The 19,427-nt window shown below is 39.0% G+C and overlaps 1 protein-coding gene across 6 annotated transcripts in view; it reads right to left on the minus strand.

Annotated features, from left to right (window-relative positions):
* Window positions 1-19,427, minus strand: part of LOC125463564 (partitioning defective 3 homolog) — a 798,969-nt gene that overhangs the window by 77,625 nt on the left and 701,917 nt on the right. For 5 of the 6 annotated variants that reach the window (XM_048554970.2, XM_048554960.2, XM_048554950.2 and 2 more), the window contains one exon: window positions 9,807-10,070. The exons of the other annotated variant lie outside the window; for it this stretch is intronic. In XM_048554970.2, the coding sequence (XP_048410927.1) occupies window positions 9,807-10,070 (264 nt within the window). The remainder of the gene's footprint in view (window positions 1-9,806; window positions 10,071-19,427) is intronic. 6 annotated transcript variants of the gene reach the window in all.

The following is a 19,427-nucleotide window of genomic DNA, read 5'->3' on the forward strand; positions in this document are numbered from 1 at the left end:
TATGCACTGTGGTGAAGGTAGCAAATCTGGAATGCAGCAAATGGGGTGTCAATCGAGTGAGTTGTTTTTTTTTCTGGATGGTGTCAAGCACCTTGGATGTTGTTGAAGCTGCTTCCACACAGGCAAACCAGGAGTGTTTCATTGCACTGCTGAAATGTTCATTGTAGATGGTTGCCAGGAATGAGGAACACAGGAGGTGACTTACTTGACACAGAATTCCCAGCTTCTGACCTGCCATGGCATTCACATTGCTGGCCCAGTTCAATTTCTAGCCAAAGGTAACCCCGAGAGATTTAGTGATAGCAATGCCAATGAAAATCAAAGGCTAGATTTTCTTTTGTTGGGCACAATCAATTGTCCAGAAAGTGCCTGGCAATATTACCTTCCAGTCATCAGCCCAAGCCTAGACACAATCCACGTCATGCTGCATATATTTCTATATTCTAAGCCCTGGCTAATGAAGACAAGCATTCCATGTGCCTTCTTCATCACCCTCTGTACCTGTGCTGACATGTTCGGGGATCTATGGACTTGTACACCAAGGCCCTTTTGCTCCTTAGTACTCCATTCATTGTGTATGTCTTTCCTTTATTAGACCTCCCAAAATGCATCACCTTGCACTTATCAGGATTAAGTTCCATCTGACGTTGCTCTGCTCAATTTACCAGCTTAATAATACCAGACTGTGGTCTGAGACTATCCTGCTCACTATCAACAACATCCCCAATTTTCATGTCATCTGCAAACTTAGTAATTATAACTTCTACATTCACATCTAAGTCATTACTGTACATAACAAACAGCACAGGTCCCAACACTGAACCACTGTCCACCACTGGTCACAGTCTTCCAATTATAAAAATAACCCTCGAACACCACGCCTTGCCTGAAATTTGTGAAATAATTTTGGATACAGTTTGCCAATTCACCTTGGATCTCATGGGCTCTTAACCTTTGGACCAGCCTTCCATGTGGGACCTTGTCAAAATGTTTACTGAAATTCATGTAAACCACATCAACTGCACTACCCTCATCGATGTATTTAGTCATCTTTTCAAAAAACTCAACTAAATTAGTCAGACAGGATCTCACACTATCGGCACTGATTATCCTTGATCAATCCCTGCCTTTCCAAATACAGATCAATCCTCTTTTTCAGAATTCCTTTCAATAATTTCCCAACCAGTGACATCAGAGTATAGAGACAAAAAAACTGCAGATGCTGGAATCCAAGGTCGACAAACAGGAGACTGAAAGAACACAGCAGGCCAGGCAGCATCTGAAGAAAAGGAGCAATCAACATTTTGTGTATTACCCTTCTTCAGGACGTCAGACTACAGGTCTGTAATTATCTGGCATACCCCTGCTGCCCCTCTTGAACAACGGAACCATGTTAGCTATTCTCCAGTCATCTGACACATCACTGTGGTCAGAGTGTTATTAAACATCTCTGCCTGGGCCTCAGCAATCTCCTCTCCCCTCCCGTAACATCCTGGGATAGACATCATCAGGCCCTGAAGATTTAGGCACTTGTATGCCCATAAAAACATTTCAAATACCTCTTCCTTATTAATCTTAATGCGTTCTAAAACCTCACCATCACAAATAAAATCCCCAGCTCCAATATCTTTCTCCTCTGTGAATACAGGTGAAAAGTATCCATTTAAGACTTCACCCATGTCCATTGGCTCATGCAAAGGCTACCTCTTTGGTCTCTAATAGGTCCCTGTTATTGAATAGGTTATCCTCTTTTAATATACCTATGAAAAGCGTTGGAGCTTTTTTTGATAGAATCTGCCAAAGATATTTTGTAGCCCCTTTGTGTCCTCTTAACTTCCTTTTTAAGTGACTACCCACACACAATGTACTTTCAAAGGGCTTTCCCTGTTTTAAAACTCTGTACCAGGCATATGCTTCCCTTTTTTTTACAAAACTCTTGATATCCCTTGACATCCACGGTTCCCTGGACCTGCTATCGTTGTCCTATATTCTTTAGAAACACACTGGCCCTGAATTCTCACTATGCTATTTTTTTTGAAAAGGTTCCCACTTTCCAAATGTAAGACATATCTGCAAGTAGTCACTCCCACTTTGATTTTGCCTGATCCTGTATATGTTCGTAAAATGAGCCTTCCCCCAATTCAGACACTTCACTTCCGCAACATCCCTACTCCGTTCCGTAATGACTTTGAAACTTACAGAGGTATGGTCACTGTCCCCCAAATTGCTCACTCACTGAAACTTTAATCACTTGGCTAGTTTAATTCATAGGATGACATCTAGCACGGTCTCCAGGAAGACTGTCTATGTACTGGCACCTATCTCCCACCTTCCACCCCAACCTTAAGTTCACCTGGGCCATCTCTAACACCTCCCTCAAGTTCCTGGACACCTCTATCTCCATCTCGGGCAACCACCTAGAAACCGATGTCCATTTCAAGCCCACTGACTCCCACAGCTACGTAGAATACACCTCCTCCCAGCCACCTTCCTGCAAAAATGCCATCCCCTATTCCCAATTCCTTCGCCTCCACCTCATCTGCTCCCAGGATGAGGCATTCCACTCCCGCACATCTCAGATGTCCTCGTTTTTCAAGGACTGCAACTCTCCCCCAACAGTGGTCGAGAATGCCCTTGACCGTGTCTCCCATATTTCCCGCAACTCATCCCTCACACCCCGTCCCTGCAATAACCACCAAAAAAGAATCCCCCCTCCTCCTCACATATCACCCCACTAACCTCGGGATACAACGCATCATCCTTAGACATTTCCGCCATCTGCAATCCGACCCCACCACCAGAAGATATTTTCCCTCCCCATCCTTATCTGCTTTCTGCCACTCTTTCCGTGACTCCCTTGTCTGCTCTACACTCTCCTCCAACCCCACCACACCTGGAACTTTCCCCTGCAACCACAGGAAGTGCTACACCTGCCCCCACACCTCCTCCCTCACCCCCATACCAGGCCCCAAGAAGACTTTCCACATCAAGCAGATGTTCACCTGCACATCTGCCAATGTGGTGTATTGCATCCGCTGTACCCGGTGTGGCCTCCTCTACATCGGGGAAACCGAGCGGAGTGTTGGGGACCGCTTTACAGAACACCTACGATCGGTTCGCAATAGACAACTGCACCTCCCAGTCGCAAACCATTTTAACTCCCCCTCCCATTCCTTAGACGACATGTCCATCCTAGGCCTCCTGCAGTGCCACAATGATGCCACCCTAAGGTTGCAGGAACAGCAACTCATATTCCGCTTGGGAACCCTGCAGCCCAATGGTATCAATGTGGATTTCACCAGCTTCAAAATCTCCCCTCCCCCCACTGCACCCCAAAACCAGCGCAGCTCGTCCCCGCCTCCTTAACCTGTTCTTCTTCTCACCTATCTCCTCCTCCCACCTCAAGCCTCACCTCCATTTCCCACCTACTAACCTCATCCCACCCCCTTGACCTGTCTGTTCTCCCTGGACTGACCTATCCCCTCCCTACCACCCCACCTACACTCATCTTTACTGGCTCCATCCCCGCCTCTTTGACTTGTCTGTCTCCTCTCCACCTATCTTCTCCTCTATCTATCTTCTATCCACCTCCCCCTCTCTCCTTGATAACAAAGTGTGGAGCTGGATGAACACAGCAGGCCAAGCAGTGTCTTAGGAGCACAAAAGCTGATGTTTCGGGCCTAGACCCCACTTCTCCCTATTCATTTCTGAACCCCCTTCCCCTCCCACATTCCAGATGAAGGGTCTCGGCCCAAAATGTCAGCTTTCCTGCTCCTACAACGCTGCTCGGCCTGCTGTGTTCATCCAGCTCTACACCTTGTTTACCCAATCTCACATTTCTCTGGTGAATATTTAACTGCCAACTTCAAAATAAAGAAAGCAAACTATGAAACAACTAACCACTGCCTCAATTTCTGTCAGCACACTGGCTGTTCTCCAAGATTTTTGAATTTTGGAGAAAAAAGTAAACTGTCGCCGTTAGCATTTCACCAGCAGCAACAGCGAGGGAAGAGGGTCAGAATATTAAATCCTTTCAAAAGCTTTGGTGCCAATAGTATCATTTCCCAACTGGTGTCTGTCAATAATTGCGGACCAGTGGTCAAAACACTAATGCAACTTTTTTTTGAACAGTGGAGCACAATGGTCTTTCACTGATGTCATTAAAAGCTTTGTCCCTCAATTTATCCAACTCCCTCTGTGGAAGCGTGGTTTCATGGTATATTGCATTACGTCTTAATATGGTATTATCATCTTAAAAGGCCTGTCATTTCCTATTTAATGCTGTAGTCAGGGCAGGCTCAAACAGTGCCAGATGCACATGCACTTCTGTGTCTGTCTAGCCAGCAAAATAAATCTTCATTGGGGTAACAGGAAACCACATATATTGCAGTGCAAAAAAAGCTGCGATGATGCATTTTCTGGAGTATATGTCTTAAGACCAGATGGTGATCTTGCTTTCAGTTGTAATGCTAGTATGCAACACTGCAGCTAAAAAGTCCTTTTTTATTCAGGCTAGGGTGCACATTTAATGGTAATCATTGCTTTCAGGGTTCAGGGCCGCCACCTCTCCATTTCCAACTCTACCCCAGAACCCCAAAGTTTTCTGACAGTGAATTTCATTACGTTTCTGTCTCAACTGTGTCTGCTGCGTGGAACGTCTGAACTGTTAATGTCTGAATTGCAAACAATACAGCAAAAAAGAACACAATTCTGCTGCGATGCATCACTGTATTCTGTTGCTCGACATCGCTTGTTTAAATGCGAATGTTACAGCCAACACTGAGCCCTCAGCCTTGAAAAGCAGTTTATGAGCTTGTCTTCAGTGCCCGAGGTCCTTTAGCTGAAATTTGTTGCAGCATCTACCTTAACATATCATACTAGGATCTGTAATCGCATGGTAAACAAGGAACAATAAAGAAATTAACAATTAGGAATCAATATTCAATTTCCAGGAACAGCTTATGTCTAAATCATAATATCAGGATTTGCCTACTTTGTCCTTTAAGTGCTGGAGACTGTTAACTGATGAAACAAATTATGCCTATGAAGGTTGACGCAATTTGATAAAATATTAAGTTAAATGCATATTGATGGAAATGAAAAACTCACTGATTGTGGAAGTCTTGAAACGAAATGGATTACAACTCAGTCAGTTCCATTTGTTGTCTGGACTGCTGTGCTACACTATATGGAATCCAACAGGACTTTGAATAGGTTCCAGCCGATAACTGTCCCAGAAAGAGTTATGAGTTGAATGTGTTGGAAATCTGACTTTGTCTTCTCCTGTGCAATGCTATTGAAAATATGCTATACAGCAAGGTGTACTCACACTGAGAGCACTTCAAAGTCTACCTTCAGTACAAACAATAGCTGGGAATGCTTTATGATTCTGGATACATACAGTTAGGCCAATCCTTCCCTTCACTACTCAGCAACCCAAGACTGTACATGTATGGATCCCCAAAATAAGTTATATACAAAAAATAATTACATTTGATTAGCAGAAGCAGAAAATAAACAAGTATATATTGTACTTTGATAATGAAATGTGAGGCTGGATGAACACAGCAGGCCCAGCAGCATCTTAAGAGCACAAAAGCTGACGTTTCGGGCCTAGACCCTTCATCAGACCTTCTGATGAAGGGTCTAGGCCCGAAACGTCAGCTTTTGTGCTCCTGAGATGCTGCTGGGCCTGCTGTGTTCATCCAGCCTCACATTTCATTATCTTGGATTCTCCAGCATCTGCAGTTCCCATTATCACTGATACAATATATTGTACTTTCCCTGATTTAAAATGAAATGGTATGTTCTTTTGCTCAATAGAGTAGGCTGAAGTACACTAAACAACCCCAACTAAATAAGATAGTCTAAATCTTTTTACATTAGTTACTACAGTCAAGTACAACATGGTTCATGCTGTGTCCTTAATTGTTTAAGATAGCTATGCCGTGATGAAAGTAGACAAAGAGACAAACTTTTCCAAAAGAATGGCCTGCTGCACAACAGTTTTAAATTAAAATGTTTCGCATTCCGTACTCCATCCGAACACACAATATGTACAGAATAAGCCTGACACAGGAATGCTGTGCACTTTTAACACACTTTTCGAAGCCCCATAGAACTTCACTACCAGCTATTACCATAAATGTCATTTTCAAGTGAAGGGTTTGAAATGACCTTTTAATGGAAAGAAAGCTCTGGCTTTATCAGAGCTGACTTCTACCAAAAAACAGATGGGGCATGAAAGGAAAATGACATCGGAACTAATCCAACTGTTAGCACTGTTTATAGAGACACATTTTGGAGGTATACTACTGTGCAACATCGTTCCAAGGCACGGAAATGTCACAGTATATCAGCTCATATTGAATAGTTTGAGCATATATAATTTTTTTTAATTTCAGAAAATAACTATGTAATTCAAAACTAGGAAAATATGTTTTTTTCAAATGCTTACGATCACTTCATAACTCTCTTTGGGATAAACATTGATAAAAATGCTGAATAAGTCAAAAGATATCAAGCAGTAGCTTTGTTTCTGGAGACAGCGCTGTACAACTTGAAATGGAAAGCGCAAGTGGCAAGTAAGATTTTAAAATACTGCATACCAAAGGATATAGGACTGAAAGGAACAAGAAAAGACAATTTTGGATTATCTGAGCAGCTGTGCTTTGACAAAATCCTTAGACCCTTGGGTTCAGTTATTTAGTTTATACAAGTGTTGTCTTCAATTTATAGGTATGGTCCCTTTCTTGTTAATTAAAAATGCTCCCTACGCCACACGCCCCTGCACTTCAAGTACAATGGCAGTACTTCAATTAATTGGCAATCCAATTTTGAAAGCAGAGGTTACAGAGGTCACTGAATAGTTAAATGACAAAGACTTGTATCTGCAGAGTCAATTTCTGGGAAGGTGGAGGGAAAAAATGTAAAGAGTTAAAAAAAAGATTGTCCATTCCTGAAACTGAGTTGATAGTTTTTTTGTTCACAGTGACTTTAGCAGCAAAAATAACACTCTGAAGATGTGACATATAGGTACAGAAACGCATGTTAAATTTTGGCACATATACAGTGTACAAAAGCACACTTAAACACCAGCAAAATGGGTGAATTCTTCTTGTCATCTCTTGATCGGTCTTGGGCCAACCTCTGGAATTGGGGTGGCAAGGTGGCTCAGTGATTAGCACTGCAGCCTCACAGCACCAGGAACCCAGGTTCGATTCCAACCTCGGGTGACTGTCTGTGTGGAGTTTGCACATTCTCCCCGTGTCTGTGTGGGTTTACTCTGGGTGCTCTGGTTTCCTCCCACAGTCCAAAGATGTGCAGGCTAGGTGGATTGGCCATGCTAAATTGCCCGTAGTGTTCAGGGGTGTGTGGGTTGTAGGGGGATGGGTCTGGGTGGGATGCTTCAGGAGGGCAGTGTGAACTTGTTGGGCCAAAGGGCCTGTTTCCACACTGTAGGGAATCTAATCTAATCTAATTGTCCTAAAGGTAAGTGTTACACTTCTTTGGTTTAGGTAAACTCGTGTAAGTTTCTCATCATGTGGATAAAATTCACTTTGCCTTGACAGATGATCTTGCTGCACTTGCAATTTCCGGACCAAAACAATGGATTAACTGGAGGTTGCATATTGGAAACTCTGCAACATTTAATGCCCCATGTAAGAAACTGTACGACTACCATTCCTAATTACAGCAAAGATTGTTTACAAGATGCTGACATCAATAGTAATTACGGTCTACTATTCCTGGGTGGGTCCACACCTTCATCCTGTCTCATGACCTTGGATAGGAAGTGGACTTCCTTGTTACCATCTCCTGTGCATTCTTCCTCTCTAATCACAGACAAAAGCAAGAGCACTTCAAAGATTATTTTTCTTTTCAAAAAGGGAAGAGTCATCAGTATTGCAAACTAATTGCTGTACCTTAGAATCTCAAATATTTTTCAACTACAATCAGACATATATTCATGAGGGGGTAAGGAGGGAAAGCTTCCAGCTTCAATTAGAAAGTTAACTGCTAAAACTGAAAACTCACTTGTGCTTTGTACAGTATGCATCATTTGAAGAAATTACAATTGCATTAAGTTAAAAAAGCATCATAAAATCATCCATGTACAATCAAGCATAAACTTGTTTTGAATCAACCACAATTTCCAGGTGTAATATGAAACTGCACCCAATTAGAAAATAGCCCTGTAATCATGTTACCATATCAATAAAGTACATGCATTACCAAAATTTATGATGAGTAGCTTAACTTGCATTTGGGCACATCACAATAGTCATTAAAGGTTGGGAGTGCTGTGTCAAGCATAAAGCTTGTTGGCCTTCCTTTTGAATAAAATTTACCATTACCATATTGTTCTGAGCTCTATAGAATAGTCATGCAAGTGCTAGGACTCAAGCATAATATTGCAGCATGTGAGATCTACACTGTTGTGTTAAGATGTCATAAGAATTTTATGAAGGAAATATACTATTCGGTCCATTTTGTTTCAGCCATTGAGAAATATCCTCTATGGTCCACTTGTGACATTTAATAATTTCGTAAATAACTCAAGGGCTTTCCCCTCTAATACTTTTCTATATTTCTGATTGCTATATTTAAATCACTTCTTGATGTTACCCAAATTATACTTTGCTAGTTTCAACCTAGATTCCCTTGGGTCCCTCTCAAGTTTATGTCTCAAAAAAAATCCTGAATTAACCCTTTCAATTCCTTGAGCTCAGTATGGTGTCTCTTTTCCACACCAACTCCAGTACACGAATGACAGAGCCCTTTACAGTTCAAACACTACATCCTCCGAGTTGTATTCTACTGCTTTGGCTGATTATTCTCATAGCTTGGCATTCCAGTTGTGAATTCTAACCACTGATTTCTAGGTAACATTTATGTATCAATTTGTCACAGCGAATCACAACTAAGATTCCACAAAAATAAAGAAAAATACCATTCAGAGATGAGCACCGATTTAAGGACATCCATGTTAGTTGAAAGCTTTATAGCTTGAAAATGATCTAAACTTGAATGGATCTAAACTTGAATGAATCCAAACATTTCAGATGGACAAGTGCCTAATCTGTGAAAACCAAGACAATTTCTTCTATGATGATTTTTGTTTTCTCCTGCACAAGGTGCTTAGTAGCTGTGTCCAACTGAGCTCACATTGGAAAAATATACGCTTCTGATTTCCTGTTGTTCAATGCAGTTTTACTCTATATATGTTATAGTGAGGTAATCAAAATATATTTGCACCTATAGCAAAAGCAACATACTGCATTTTGTTTCCCCCACCATAACAGTTCAAAGGCATTGACTATGCTATACCTCCCTCACTAAAACCTTCCAAAGTCAAATAAACAAAGATATTTCATTTGGGCCACAGTAGGCACCCTAAAATTGGCGTATATCAAGAGGAAGGAGAGTAGATAAAATTAGACACAACTCAAAAACAACCAAACTCTAACATTAAACAAGTTGAAGGTTAGATTTGAGTGACACATCGTTAAAGATGTTGTTTTCCAACCTGCTGTGTTATGAGACTGTTAAATAAGCTGGAACATTAATACGTGCTGAAATAGAAGTTAGTGAAATATTTTGTATTAAAGAAAGGACTATGGAAATGTACAACCAGCGTACACATCCCATGCAAAATCTTCGACTGCAGCTCTGATATGGTGGCTTTAAATTCTAGATCAATCTTTCGATAGAATTTTGTGTGGATGGTCAGCCTTTCAGGAAGCAAGCGCATGCTGCAAAAAGGCTTTCGGATTAAACTGCAAGCTTAAAATACATCAGATTACCTTTCCACAGATGGAATTTTTCCATTTCTTGACTTATTCACTTGAGCATACACCACTTCCATTGGTTGTGTGTCTTCTCTCGCATTCTGTGTTCTAGTATTTAAAATCAGGTTGTGCCCGCTGTCTAAAGAAGACTCACACCAACTCATGCCAGCATATGTTGGGTCATCGTCAGATCCATAGGTTCTATTCAAATCTTGTGGATCTGCATAGTCTCGTTCCCGGGCCTGTCGCTCCCGAATTTCACGGTGTTTTGCCTGAATTCTGTAAAATTCATGAACATCAAGTCATCTTGTGACAAAAGAGTCTCCACAAATGTAAGTTAGACTGAAGCACCATGCTCAAAGTGTCAAGAGCTTAATATTTAAAAAAAAACTTAGTGACAGATAACTGACAGTATAATTTCTCATTCTAGTTTGGAGGATCCCCAGGTCCAAACTCCAGCCTTGACATAAATGGAACTCGGCTATAATCTGAGAGTGGATTTCTCTGTTCCTTCGCCAGACAGGAATACTTCACGATGCCAGACAACTTCTTCACATGGAAGAAAATAAAAATCACCAACCTAGGGTGGGTGTTTTAGCCACTGCTTAACACATTTACCATTGACAACATACTGGGATTGCACAAGCCAGAAGACGTGACAAATCAAAATGTCCATGTTTGGAAGAGAAAGCTGATGATGTAATGCGACTGAGGGAGGTTTATATGTATTTTTAAAAATATAACAATACAACACAAAAGTAGTCATGCGTATAATACATGTCCTTCACATTCCAGAGGTTACACTACGTCACAGATGCAAAACAATCTTTTAACACATCATTCTGAGTTGTGGCCAGATTAATCACAGGAATTTATAAGTCGTTGCAGTCACTTGGAGTTGCCTATTTAGATCACGTTCTCATATGGCCAGGCATTATTAGTAGTTAATCAACACAATCCTGTACTACTCTTCAGGCTAATCATGAGCAGGGCCATGGGAGATCATCCAGTAGTTAAAAATAACACCTTTAGTATCAATATCTATCCTAAAAGGGCATTCAGATGCTGTTCTTCGAAAGAATAATTTATCAATTCTTAAAGCACCTATGGCCCCAAAAAAGATTACCTGGCATCTGTCAGTCAAACTATTATTAGCTTTATAATTTCTAGCCGTGCAATTATATTTAAAAATTCTGTTCTTATCAGGTCCACTGCAGGTTATCTGAAGAAAAAGAATTTAAACTACCTTCTTTTCATTCCATTTTTCACATTTACCCTTTATTAGACTATCTAAATTATTTGAATTTCTAATCAAACAATTTTATTGAGTTGACTAATTGAATTACTCCATATGCAAAAAGAATCATAAATGCCTGTCAAGGTAAGGCACACACTAGGCCATCTGTCATGCATTTAAACATCACATTGTTCAATTAATGTGTTGTTATTTTAAAACGAAACTTCCCTTTGATGAACAATGTAGTGCTTTCTTCTATTCAATAAAATTAGCATCACAAATACTCTGAAGTTTCAGCATCACAGCACAGCTCAAATAAAATCAGTTTAGGGATGCAACTGTCAGGATTATGTAAAACAAATGTGCCATAGATACAAGTATACTTTGTTAGTTTTCATAGGTGAAGTGGCTTGGCAAGTGGATTGATCCCAACGGAAAATACTGATCTACGTTTTCTGAAGTCTTTGCACATTGTGAACTGGCACATCAAACGGTGGCAGACATGACGCAATGAAGATCCGCAACCAGCCCATTCCTCTAGCTGAAGCATGACGTCTGATAAAGTCAACAGTAGATATTCACTTCTGGCTCATTAGTTGAACAAATCTGATGTGGTAAGCAATTTGGCAAATTATACCAGGTTTTGAGATCTTTAAGACAATTTGATGTATGTATGCATTGCTGTCTTTTTCTAATGCTCAATAATTTGCGGTCTATATTTTCCAAAATAAAGTCGTTCATTTAAACAATAATATTAATGGATAAATCTCTTGTGGCTAAAAGAATCTGAAACAGAACTTAGGGTATTTGATTTTGTAAATTGCTGGTCTGGGTGGGTATATTTCAAATAATATTTGGCACTGGGGATGAAAACACAGACTTTAGAATAATAATATTATGATCTCAGGGAACTTCTAAGGACACGGATGGGGGTTTCCTGGAGTTTGACCTTTTGCAAGCCAGCTGATCTTTAGTAGTTCCAGATGGGCCTCAGTGCAAGACAACACCCAATTTTTCTTTTGATATGACCTCTGGGGTCATAAAGTACCTGCATGGTGCATTCTGCAAGGGAATGTATACAAATTATAGAAGATCAGACTTCATATTTAAACATTAAATTGGTCATGATATTTTTTAAAGTCATGTGATAAACAGCAAAGAAACTTGCAAATGCTTAAAACGTAAAACAAAAGTCCAAAATTGTAGTAGTAGAGTGATGTCAACATCTCAAAAGAGCAAAAATAAGTTAACTGCAGGTAGTTCTGCTATAATGCGTGTTCTGTGAACACAAATTGGCTATAACGCAATTGATGAATAGTGGATGCTGTTTGGATAACATCAACTTTCTGCTGTACAGATATACAGATTTTCTATAGCGATCTCCCTATAACACAATTTTAAGGAAGCGATTTTCTATAGTGTGAGGTCACACAAGCACACAACTATTGCATTCTAGGAGAACTAACTGATTTGAATAAAGAACTTTCGTTTTATTTTGATGAAATGCTAAAATTTTTGGGATTGAATTTTGTGTGTTTTGTTTTAAATTTGATTCACAAATGTAATAAAATTTTACATTTTCTTTACCGATACACTGAGAATAAGATGTTAATTTCAGTCATGCATATAATATAGGCCGCTACACATCTAATTAAAAAGTATGCTGTATATTTTGGGAGTAACTGCACCATATTACTGTTGCTATTCATTCGCAGTTTACTTTCACAGTGATTGCTGCATCAAATCGATGTTGCTAAAGTAACATGAAAAGAATCCTTCCATCACTGCCATATGGGCAATGACACCCTGAAGAAAAGTAGCGAACAAAAGTCACCCTGTTCAATTTCTGAATTCGTCCCAGAGGACTGGACAATGTTGACACATTTTAATTACAATCTAGGTTGGGTCCCACCAACCTCCCATCTTACTGCTGAGCGAGGTCATAGCTGGGTCAATAGGTTGCAGATGACCACTTGCCAAGTAGAAATTTCTTGTATCTGTTCAACTGAAAAGCTAACTGTGAGAAATACCCAAGTTACGGCTCATTTATCACTGAATACCAATCGCCAAATTTTGCAAATGTTGCACATTGCGCAATTAAAAATTATACTATTTAGATGCTGCAATTCTCATTTGCTAAGTACACAGTCACTTTCTTGACTAAGTTCTACAAACAAACAAGCACAGCCAAAATCAGACAACAACCTATCCATGCATATCCGATTGCCTTTGCTCACAAAATTAAAAACAATTTCTTTCATCCAACAAATGAATTTTATGTCTCCCAGCCTTTCAATTTTCTTTATTTTTCTAACTGCTTCTGACGTTGTCTTTCTATCTACTTCCATTCATTGTGAAGTCACAAACGTTCACACATGTGCAATGCTGATATGATTGGATTAGGCCAACAAAGACTGATCCTCCTACAGGCAATCTAACTTTATTGTAAATTTTAACCAGATTCAAAGTGACTGGAGACTGTTGAATTCAATATAATGTTATTTCCTATTCTCTACACTGAAGTTTATTAGGCTGTCCAGACTACTAGCAAAATGGCTTCACCCAATCACCTCAAGTACATAGAAAGAAGGCAAGCCATACAATGCATCCTTTAAAAAAACTCAATAAATTTTTTTTGTCCCTAAATGATCCCACTTTTATGTGAGGAGCTGGATTCCAATGACACGAACATGAATTTATTCCTTTTATAAGTGTAAAGTTCCTGGATATTTATTTAACACTAATCTGGCTAATAATTTAGCAATTAAATATCTATTTTAATCTCTAGATTTAGATCATCCTGTGAATTAAATACATCTGCTTCATCTGTCTTCACAAATTGATTGGCATGGCAAGGATACTTTTATCTCTCATATCTAATTGTCTTGAGGAAGCCAGAAGTCAACTCTTTTCCCCACCCCTTTGATGCGTTACAATGGTGGGAGGTAGGGAGTTCCAGGATACTGACTCAGTGACAATGACACATATATTAGATGTAAGTCTGGATTCTTTGTGACTGGGGAAACTGCCATGATTTGATGCTCCTATCTCTCTCATTGGTTGAGGCTACTGGGTACTGAGGTACTGCATAAATATGCATTTTTGCAAAACATTCTCATAAACATTAGAATTTATTTCCATACAATAAATCAATTTATAATAATTGAGCTGCCAAACAAACAGCTTTGGAAACTATATCCCAGTATAATTTTTTAAAATGAAGTTGGTTCATATCGCATTTCTTCAGAATTGTGAAGTTCTGTGGTTCCATCATAGACTCCCAGATGTTGAAAATGAATTTCTCCATTGTCTTTTCTTCCAAATTAAGTCATTTCAGGTTTCCACGCACTTTAGAATTGCTTACATTGAACACATTGCCAAGTTATTTGCAGTAAAAATACAGAGAGGCCATTGAATTTCATTGCTACTTGGATTAAAACTGGGTAGCAATTTTTGGGAAATACACTCATCTAGTTAACAGTGGAATGTCTAAGTTGTTTTGTTCCACCAGGAGGAACAAGGGAATCAGCACTGAAATATATGAAAGGACATGACACTTTACTAATACGATAAATATCCACTAAGCACTAAGAGTCTATTTCAATGCAAGTAATTTTTCTAATGCAGTGATAAATGTCAATTAGTCAAATAACTCCACTGGTCGTAAAATTTGATTTGTCAATTGTGCAGTCTCATTCCCTCAATATTGAATTCTCTTTTGGTCTCTCGTATGTCTTAATCACACCCGTCTTTCTCAATTTTATCTCATTGATAAATTCTTAGATATGATTGGTCAAGGACATATATTATTGCTTGCTGATTGCATAGGTCCTAAATTCCCCATAGACTGCGCTGTACCAAAATAGCTTTCATAACAGCATGATTAAGTGCTAAATCCCATAACTCTTAAGTGTAATGAATTGCTGACATTATTCAATCACCAGCACCCAGAAAGGCTGCATTTTTGGGTTTAACTAACTTGTAAACAGCTTCAGTCGTTAAGGCTTCTTCAGTGACAACTGCTATTTTCATGTACGGCACTATTTCAGGAACATGGCACTGCCTCATCTTCTAGGCAAAAATTTCCACCATCCTTCAACCAACAACACAAAATTAGCTGATTGGATGAACACTCAGTGTGTTGCTCCTTAGGGTGACACGTTCTCATTCCTCTGCAGACAAGTTTTCAAGGATTATTAAGGTTCAAATGCAACAAATTTTTGAGACAGCCAATGAACTGTCTTCAATTTTAATTATCATTTTCAGTTCACTACTTTGACCTTTCTAAAATTTCTTTTCAGTGAGAATGAGAGCTTCATATCCTGTGTTAGAGGATTTGTGCGCAGTTTGCCGATGCAGACTTTCGAATTTCTTTGGATATTGATTGGCAACGCTATTTCATCATTTACTTTCAGAACTGTGATTTCTCTGTAAAAAGAGATTGAAATTTCTCTTCACCATGAACATTTTGTCAGTAGAGAATGCTTTTTCTGCTCTAATTGTATAAAATTACAGTGCATTAGTTTTTAAATGATTTCAGCTACATTTTCTTTCAGCTCAGCTTTGAGACTGCACCCAAATGAATTGCTATTTAGATTCTTGAACTTTAGAATCAATCAACATTTTTACTGTTTTTTTTAAATCTATAGCAGCTCTGCCACCATTATTCACAACACAGTTCACTTTTTTCCAGTTATAACAATACTTTTCCTCTTCTAAACCACTACAATTAATGTCTGAATTCATTTTCTGAAGAAGTGTCCAGACCCGAAATGTCACCTTCTTGCTCCTCTGATGCTGCTTGGCCTGCCGCGTTTGTCCAGCTCTACTCCATGTTATCTCAGATTCTCCAGCATCCGCAGTTCCTACTATTTGTATAATTAATATCTTACATTTTTATTTGATTTTTTTTGCCCACTTGTTCTTAACTTTTCTATTTCTATCCTCAAGTATTCCTTACTCACGTAAATTGGTTTTGTTAATGTTTAACTTCTTGACAATACCAAAAACCCACAAAACCTGAAACAAATACAAAAAATTTGGCAAACATTCACCAAATCAGAAAACATGCATGAAGAGAACAGAAAACGTGTTTCTGGTTGAGAATCTTTGATCAGAACTAAATGGGAGGCCTAATCCCAAACATCTTGTCTGTTTTCTCCAAGATGGGGCTTGACTGCTTAAATGTTTCCATTTTCTTTGTGCAGTCAACGAACAATTCACCACTAATTTAGAAAAATTCTCTTCAATGTAAATTGCCAGTTTCCTAGTGAAAAAATATCTACGTTAATCAGTCCTGATCTATACCCTGGAACTACTTACCACTAATTCCATTATTCGCATTCAAGACCATCTCTTCCAAATTTTATTGAGCTTGTGAAAACATGTTGCTTCACAATTTGCTTGCTGCAGGCACCAGATGAATGACAATAGTTGTTTTTTGCATTTCAGTAATTAATTTTACTTGCATAGATTTGAATACAACAAGAGTTCCTCCACCCATCAAGATTGTTCGCTCAGTTCTCAAAATATTAAGTTCAACTAACACTGAAATTTTTTTTAGCTACTTGAGGCAATTAATTGCATTTGGAAACAGATCAGTGTGTGTTAACATAATGCCAGGATCCACACAGCTATCATTTGGATAGCAGACTCATGAATCACTCATTGTTTAACAGATTTAATGCAGGTATGTTTGGTTTTCTCTTCCATTCTTGTGGCAATTTATCAGGCATTTTAACCAATCTCAGGTTTGGATTTGAGTTTGAATAATAATTATTGAATAGAAATGAATTAATATACCAGACCAATATGAGCAACAATATCCTTATTCATTATCTTCAAAATCTCAGCCAGAAGTTTACCAAACGAAGAACAGAATTATCTCCACAACTAAGCCCTTTTGCAAAGTAAGTATTAGAATTATAACATATCTAATTCAAGATGTAATAACATAGGTATCACATTGAAAGCACTGATAGCTACTATGTCAATTTCTGGTCGAAGTACTAAACTACTGCTCAACAGAAATGAAAAATGCATAAGAAAGGTACCAGCAGAAGTCCAAGAGCAAGTAGGTTGCCCTGTGGCTCAAATTCCAGAAAGGAATCCAGAACTTGTAAAGAAAGCAAATTGACTGTAGGGGGTTAGTTAAGAATTCTAACCGTTCAACCTCAGGTAGGTAAGTTGACTAAAGGAGGTATATCAGAATTCAGTCACTTGAATTTCTTTTCAATTGTGAGACAGTAAGACAGTTTGTTTCTTTACCCTTGTCACAGTGAATTATTTGGTTCTCGATCAAGCTGATATGATTACTGAACATGCCAACTACGTTGGTTGAATGCGCCCTTCACACAGCTGAAAATAAACTGTACAAATGTCCGTTTCCATGCTTGGGAGTAGGAAGAGGAGCAGCTTTTGACTTGTAATCCTTTCCCAAATTGCTGCAAAGATTTGACATACAATGCCAGTGGCCACAAGCATCTATTGTAGGTTATACCATATCAATTCTACTCCACTTCCCCCCGAATAGCATTCAGGTCCAATTCACTGAATTGCAACAGCTGTCAATCAAGCTATCCCACTGCTTTACCTGAAGCAAAAAGTAACACCAATAGGAGACTAAAGTAACCTTTGAAAGATGGCAAATGAGCAAGGAAATATACAATGGGGGGCCAATAATGTAGAAGAAAAACATTTTACAATGCTTTCAAGACAATAGGAGCTTAAGGTTGTAACGATCCTGCAGCAGCCTTTCTTTATCACAGCCCAGTTTGTACATCATCTTTTGACGGCCCCTGTTGTCGAAACTTCCTTCACAATGACCTTGGAGGAATGCTTCTATTTCCACTGCTGCAGTGAGATACTTTTGAGATTTGATAAGGACTACTTAAATGCAAGTCTTTCATAATTTCCTCACTTTAGGACCCAGTGGGGCTTCACAGAACATCAAACAGTATCGTATGGAGGATTACAGTTGATGCATAATCAACTTACAATGAATTTCTTGTGTGGCAAACGCAATAATAGTTTTGACATTTTATAAAATACAATCTCAAATTACTTTTCATAACTCTATTGTTTTACGGAATATTATCCTATCCCAATAAATAACACCTCAGTAAAACGTAATTTCTGATTACCGAGCCTTTTGAATGTTAAGGATTCCAATATTAGACAGAAAGACATCTGGTTACTAAACGAGATTTCATGCTTCCAAACATTTTGATTCAACCACATCAAATTTTAAAGCAATTCAACAAACAGTGTATTCCAACTGCATGACACTGTTAGGACAGGACCCACTTCAGAAGCAGTAATAAAACAAGGCCCAGTTTGCTCAATTACTTGAAAATTATCATGTTGCGGTTGTACAGGACATCAATGAGGCCATTTTTAGAATATTACGTACAATTCTGGTCACATTTCAACAGGAAGGGTGCTGTTAAACATGAGAGGTTGCAGAAAAGATTTACAAGAATGTTGCTGGGACTGGATGGTTTGAGTTATAGTGAGAGGCCGAACAGGCCGGGACATTTTGTCCTGCAGCATTGGAGGCTGAGGGTTGACCTTATAGAGGTTTATAAAATCATGAGGGGCATAGATAGGGTAAGTGGGCAAGGTCTTTTTCCTATGGAGGAAGAGCCCAAAGCTAGAGGGCACAGATTTAAGTTTAGTGGGGAAAGATTCAAAAAGGGCCTGAAGAATAACCTTTTCACACAGAGAGTGGTGCATACATGAAACGAGTTGCCAGAGAAAGTAGCAGAGGTAGGTATAATTACAATATTTAAAAGGCATCTAGATGGCTGTATGAATAAGAAGGGTTTCCAGTGATATGGACCAACTGCTTGAAAATGGAGCACCGTCAGATTGCGATGCAAGGTAAGCAGGGGTGAGCTGGACCGAAAGATCCGTTCCCATGCTGTATGACTTTATGACTTTATTAGGGAACCACTGATAGTGAGGAGATTGTGGGCCTATCTCAGCTATTACCACTAAAAACACAAGGGTTGTTCATTCTTCCCATTTGTTGGATATTTTTGACCACCAAATAATTGCTGTAAGAGTCTGCAGGACCACGTTCGCTAATTTACTGTGAGCAGCACTGAGATATTTCTAAGATTTGATGAAATTATTTACAAAAAAGAACTTTTCTTAATCCTTCATTCAGAGGTCCTGTGGGGACTGTGAGAACATTAGACAATCTGGAAGGGTGAATGTTTGTGATAGTTGACCGGACTTGGACCTGCAAATTTGGATACCACAATAATCTGAAAACTGAAATATTGTGCTTTGAGAGGGAGGAGGAAAAGGAAGGGATGGGTTAAGGGAAATGCTATACAGACATTGAAAATGCTTGTCACAAATAACGCAATTCTTTGAGAACATTAATTGTTTGA

This window comes from Stegostoma tigrinum, chromosome 2, assembly GCF_030684315.1.
Source record: "Stegostoma tigrinum isolate sSteTig4 chromosome 2, sSteTig4.hap1, whole genome shotgun sequence".
Taxonomy (NCBI): domain Eukaryota; kingdom Metazoa; phylum Chordata; class Chondrichthyes; order Orectolobiformes; family Stegostomatidae; genus Stegostoma; species Stegostoma tigrinum.